We start from the raw sequence: 6,000 nt of genomic DNA on the forward strand, positions 1-6,000 counted from the left end.
TTAAGCCTTGGAATTTTGTAAAATTAGCTCTAGGTACTCTTAGTTACTTCGAAATATTTTCTAACCGAGCAACGTACCAATGAGGGGATGAAAGGGGTGCTTCTTGTCATAAGCCAGTGCGCAACTTCAAACGTCTGAATAAACACACTACATGTGCGCGCAAACAAACACGCTCACGCACGCACGCGCACGCACCAGAAGGGTGAGATTGCTGTTGCCATAGAAACAGAGCCGACTGATTGGCAACGAGAATGGTCGTGACAGGATCGTACGCCGCTGACATGAACAAGGTGTGCCTAATAAAGTGACCCAAGCGATGATGTAACATACATTGTGTGTGTGTGTGTGTGTGTGTGTGTGTGTGGAGCAACATATTGCACATTGAACCGTAAACACACCAAATGTCACCTTTTATGTCCGCCAACATGCAATGTGCATGTGTGTGTGCGTGTGTGTGTGAAAGAGAGACACAGCCTCCGGAGGCAAGTGATCCTGCTGAACAGGTGTTACTGTATTATTCCCCACCGTGCGCACGCACGCACGCACACACACACGCCCCCATGTTGTGTATTTTAGCATAGCTGCAGTTAGCATCTACAATTAGCATTTCGCATCTTCAATGCTAATTTCTTGTCTAATGCTAAAGGAGCAACAATTCGAGTCGATGTTGTTGCAGTGCACCAGAGGCATGTGTGAAGTGTGAAGTGCCAGGATGTGGCAGCCATTTTGCATCCAAAACAGATGGCGCTATTTCTCAACCATCCCCTCAAAGTCCCACACGTCACGAATCCACTTTCACGCGTAACCGATTATATTTTGTACTTTTCCGAGACTGCAGAATGTTCCGACCTGTCCTGACAACGAAGTCCTTCTTTTTTTTTTTTTTTTTTTTTTTTTTTTTTTCCGCCTTCGTCCTGCGGGACTCACGCGCCGGCTTTCCTTATATGGGCGCGAGTAATTAGAGAGCGTGCACACACGCGCGCACTCAGTCATTTCCTCCCTCTCAGCCTTAAGCCTGCACAGTGCTGACATCAGCACTCAAGCGCTGCCGCTGGCTATGAACACACACGCGCGCGCCTACACGCACACAATTCGCACACAATTCACTCGCGGGTCCAAGCGAAATACGTTCAAGGAGTTGCATCATTGCTCACGCACACGCAATGCTAACGTGCTAAATGCTAAAAGCAGTTGACACCGTGCGGCGAAGTCATTCGCGTTAAGTCGCCGCACTTAAGTGCACCTTTGCGAAGGTGCTGCTGTTTTGGTTGGCAATGGTGGAGGTGTTTCATTTTATGGGGGGGCAACTGGGGCACAGTGTGTAAATTCGCCACAATGTGCGGAAAGTCTCCACCGCTCACTGCACCTTTGCTGGCTGCTGTTTTGGTAAGCGACAGTGGGGGGAGGTGTTTCATTTTCCAAACTGGTTGACCACAACTGCCGTCGGACGTCGCAGGGGATTCGTTTTCGAAACGTGCTAAGTCGCCACGCTTCAATTCATCTAAAAGACAGCATCGTTTCAAGGCGCTGCTGTTTTGGTTAGCAAATTCATTCTTTGGTGTGTGGAAAAAAAATGAGAAAATTAAAGCTACGGTTTGACTGCAGATGAAGTCGTTTTCGTACCTGCCCGACAACTGTTTCCAGTTGTCCAAATAGGAAAAGGGAAGAGTCTATAAGCGGGGAGGTGTTCAATTTTCTCAAGCGAATGACGCGCCGGCGACATTTCTGACGCTTTAAAGGTTTAAAATCAAATTAGGTAATGCTGTACATCCGTAGTTACTTTACTTTACTAGACACTACTTAATGACTTTTTTTTATTTTTTATCTTGCACTGGCCTATTACGCCATATATTAAGAATACATTTTTTTTTTAAATAAAACTAATACTAAAACTAATTTTTTTCAAGTGGCATATCTTCCCCAAAATAAAAACTAACACTTGCTCTAAAAACGAATGAAAAGTAACTATTAAAAAAAACACAAAAGTCCAAATGAAATAGAAATGCAATAATGAAAAATGCAAAAGTATTGTTCGCCTGGTGTGAGCACAATTTTCATCATTTTGCCATTTGATCAAAATGGGTAACTGGTGATAAAACTTCAATTTTTCTTTTGTATTTAAGTACAGTACACGTCAGTGTCAAACTTACGGTAAGGGCCCGACCGACTAAGCAACCGACCGATTTCACTGCTTTTAAAAGCGGCAAAAATGTGCAAATTTGTTGCCAAGTTTTTGTCTCACGTCCAAAATGAAATACGAAAGGCTGAATTAGGAATTATAAATCAGTCAAAGGTTCCGCCCGTGTTCCATATCTTTATTGTTGTAAGCAGTACGAGACCATGATTATTTATTTTCATAAAGTGTCGATTCATCAGCTATCAGACTTTTATCTTTGCCAAATCCATATTCTTATCACGATTAAATTAGCCAGCTCACTGGGTACTGTTGAACAAATACAATCCAAATTCCTCAAAGCTTATTATGACAGAGCGGACATGTTAAGCTTGACAACATCTACACATGTGATAACGTAAAAATGGAAAAAACACCAACCGGTTTGGGTTGTAAGCCACTGCAAGCACAAACGGCTTCCTGTAGATGGCAGCGTTGCATCACTTTGGATTCGAGACCGGCACAGTTTTTCGGTAGAAGATAACGATTAGGGGGTCCGATCTTGGCTTGTCGCGTCCATTACGAGGGAGACGAACGTCAACATTTTGGAAGTGGGAGAAGTTTTCGGGAGCTCGCACCAGGCAAGGTGCTACGCTGGAGCCATTTTCTGGACCGCGTATTCCTTATTTCGTCAGCCCGCGTACGTATCGGTTCAGCCCCACTTTAGCCCCGGGAGAGAAAAAAAAATAATTCCTGACTGAATCACAATCACACGCGAGTAGAATATGTGACGCGGAAGTTAGTTAAAAAAAAAGAAAAAAAAAGTGTTTCGTTATCGTGAGAACGGATGACACGCTGCGCGGAGTGAAGGTGAATGCCAAGTTAAGACTCAGTGCAGTGAGTCAGCGTAGCGAGTCAGAGTTGTAAATCTGGAAAGAAATGAGTCGCTCTTTCTCAGTGTTCCATAAATTGGGGTGTCACAAAATGGCAACAAATATTAACTTTCCATCAACTTTGTTGTTTCTCGGCCATTCTGTGAGAAACCGCCGTTTTGGGTGAAACCCAGCCACGCTTTTACTGCCGAGTCCTGACAAACGCAAAAAGCCAGGAACAAACTTTGAGACTTTCCCGCTGGAAGAAGTGAGTCTTTCCGTTTTGTCACAGCAGACAAAATCGTTTGTGGGACTTAAAACGCCCTAAAACTTTCCCGCCTCGTGATGAGGAGCGACTTGGCACTTTCGAGCGCTTTCCGCAACGCGGCCAGCAAAAACCGGCGCGGACGAGACGCTGGCGTCATGGCAACCGTGGCCGAGCGACCGACTTTGCAAGGATATGGCCACTCGGTGATCTTTTTGGCGTACTTCCTCACCAGGTTGTCCTCGCTGAAGAGGAAGAGCGAGCGGTTGACGGTCAGGCAGCTCTGCCGCACGGGGATGGGGTTGTACAGGGCCATGGTTCGGGCCCTCTGAGCCATGGACTGCTTGTACATCCGCTGCGCCCCGGGGGGCCCCCCTTGGCGGCTGCCCCCTCGGCCGGCGCCTCCTCCTCCTCCTCCTCCTCCTTGGCCGCCGCCGCCGCCGCCGCCTCCTTGTCCGCCTTGTCCTCCTCCGTACCTGTTGGGGAGCTCGTCCCCGAAGCGCGCCATTCTGCACACACCGAACGCCAGAGGTTAGAAGGGAGCTGGGAGGGACGCCTCCACATGCCACCAGCCTCCTCCTCTTGGTCGAGATCTTCTCCTTCAGTGGCGGGGAGACACCTCCATCTAAGTGGGCGGGGGGGGAGGGACTTTATATAATCTTAGTGGCACCTACTCAAAAAAAAAAAAAAAAAACATGACAAATAAACTCCATTTGCTGGCTGCATAGATGAAGATCAACTCCACTCGTGCTGGAGACTGCGTCGTTGCTTCCCCCCCCGCCCCCCCCTTCCTCCTCCTCCTTCTCCTCCTCTTCCTCCTCCTCCTCTCAGCAGCCTACCGCATCCTGACAGCATCCGCAGTTGGCTTCCCCCCCGTTGGTCCAGTGTACCCCCATCTGCCACCACCCCTCTTTTCTTTCGTTCTCTCGTTCTGAAGGAGAAAAAAAAAAAAAAAAAAAAAAAAAAGAACAATCGGCCACAAAAAAAAAAAAAAAAAAGATGAAGAGTTTTAATAATTCATTGACGCCGTGCCTGGCAAATATCCGCAATGTTGCCGCGCTACTCGGGTTACGCGCGCCGCGCCAGCTGGGGGGCTTCCCCAAAATCCGGCTGACATTTGTTGATGTTTGATGATGGACGGTGCGGCATCCCCCCCCCACCCCTCACTCTCTCTTTCCACCTCCTCCTCCTCCTCCCCACCACCACCAAGGCGTCGGTCGTCGCTTTTGGGCGTGATTGCTCGGGCGCTTAAATCTCCTCACCTCTTCCTCTTCCTCCTCGTGAAAAAAGAAGGTCCTTCTCCGGAATCATCTATAATCCAAAAGGAGGAAGCGGAATCCTGACTGGAGACCAAGCGGACGAGGACATCGTCCTCAACGGGGGGGAAAGGAGCGGTGAAGCCCTCGTCTTCATCATCATCTGCCGCCAAAAGGTGCGCGGAGGAGGCGGCCCCCGCCCAGCGGCATCGCTCCTCGGACCACAACCTCTCTCTCTCTCTCTCTCTCTTTTTTTCCTCTCTTTTTTTTTCCCCCTCCTCTCAATCCCTCGTTTCAATCGGTTTCTTCTTCTTCTTCTCCTGCTGCTGCTGCTGCTGCTGCTGCTGGTGGTGGTGCGCTCACGGGGGCTGTCGTGTTGGTGGTGCGCGCACTCAGCATCTGATCTGACGAAAGCAGAGAGAGCGCCGCGCAGATCGGCGGACAAACCTGGCAGCGCGCGCGCACGCACGCACGCACTCACTCACGCCGGGGACGCACGCACGCGCGGCACCTCCCCTGAGCGCTCCGCTCCGCTCCCCCCCCCCCCCTCCATCGCCCCCGCCCCTCGCCTGACATGCAAGAAGAGCAGCTGGCCTTTTTCCTGCATACCCCCCCCCAAAAAAAAAAGGGATTTATTTTGGGTGTCCTGGTCAAAAAGTTGCAAAAATGCTCGTTATCGGAGCTGAATGAAAATTGGTGAAGAAGGAAAAGTAGAAAAGTGCCAGAAACATGATTTAAAGCACAATTTTTTTTTTTTTTGTATGTGTTTGAAAGTGTAGAAAATAGGCTAACAACTTGTTTTTGAGTGGTAAAATTACATATTGCTCAAATTTTGAAATTTTGAAATTTGAAATTTTTCAGTTTTTAGGACAATGCCCATCGCTGACACTTGGCAGAATATAATTGTGATAACAGATGAATCCGCTGATTATTTTAAAAATGTATTACAAATTCTTTTTGGTCCCTTAACACTTACAGCAATAATTACAGGCAGCACATTTGCCTGTTTTACAATACTTTGTCATTTTGTACATCTAAAAATTCCCCAAACTTTTACTCTCTTGGTTAAATCAAACGATTTTTGCCATGTTTTTAGGGCGCAATGTTTGAACGTCATTATCTTTGCCTTTAATGAGGTTAATGTGTCCCAAAAAAAAAAACGTCAACAAAAATCTGCCAAAAAAATGTGATCATTTTATTATATTATTATTGTAGTTTTTTGAAGGAGGGAATGCTTGAACATCATTCTCTTTGTCTTAAATGTTTAAAATGAAGAAAATATGCATGAAAAAAAAAAGCAGATTTTTGCCGATTTCAACCCTTTGAGTGACAAAGTAGCAAAATTGCTCCAAGCAATATTTACGGTATGCCTTTATCTGTAAATATTTTCAAGCTGCAAAAAATAGTGATACGAATATTTTATTGAAAAAACTCTGGCACCAAGAGGGTTAAAAGAGACCATATCTGCCAATTAGATCGGCCGGCCGGTTCATT

At 46.9% G+C, this 6,000-nt stretch overlaps 1 protein-coding gene across 1 annotated transcript in view; it reads right to left on the minus strand.

Moving 5' to 3' along the window:
* Window positions 1-4,947, minus strand: part of cacna1ab (calcium channel, voltage-dependent, P/Q type, alpha 1A subunit, b) — a 93,514-nt gene extending 88,567 nt beyond the window's left edge. The window contains exons 1-2 of the mRNA XM_086033490.1: window positions 4,513-4,947; window positions 3,448-3,759 (exon numbers count right to left, since the gene is read on the minus strand). Coding sequence (XP_085889616.1) covers window positions 3,448-3,758 — 311 coding nt within the window. The 5' untranslated portion in view covers window position 3,759; window positions 4,513-4,947. The remainder of the gene's footprint in view (window positions 1-3,447; window positions 3,760-4,512) is intronic.
* Window positions 4,948-6,000: the final 1,053 nt, after the last annotated feature.

The sequence above is a fragment of the Filicampus tigris genome, chromosome 6 (genome assembly GCF_054856515.1).
Source record: "Filicampus tigris isolate MCC_2025a chromosome 6, RoL_Ftig_1.0, whole genome shotgun sequence".
In the NCBI taxonomy this organism is placed as follows: Eukaryota; Metazoa; Chordata; class Actinopteri; order Syngnathiformes; family Syngnathidae; genus Filicampus; species Filicampus tigris.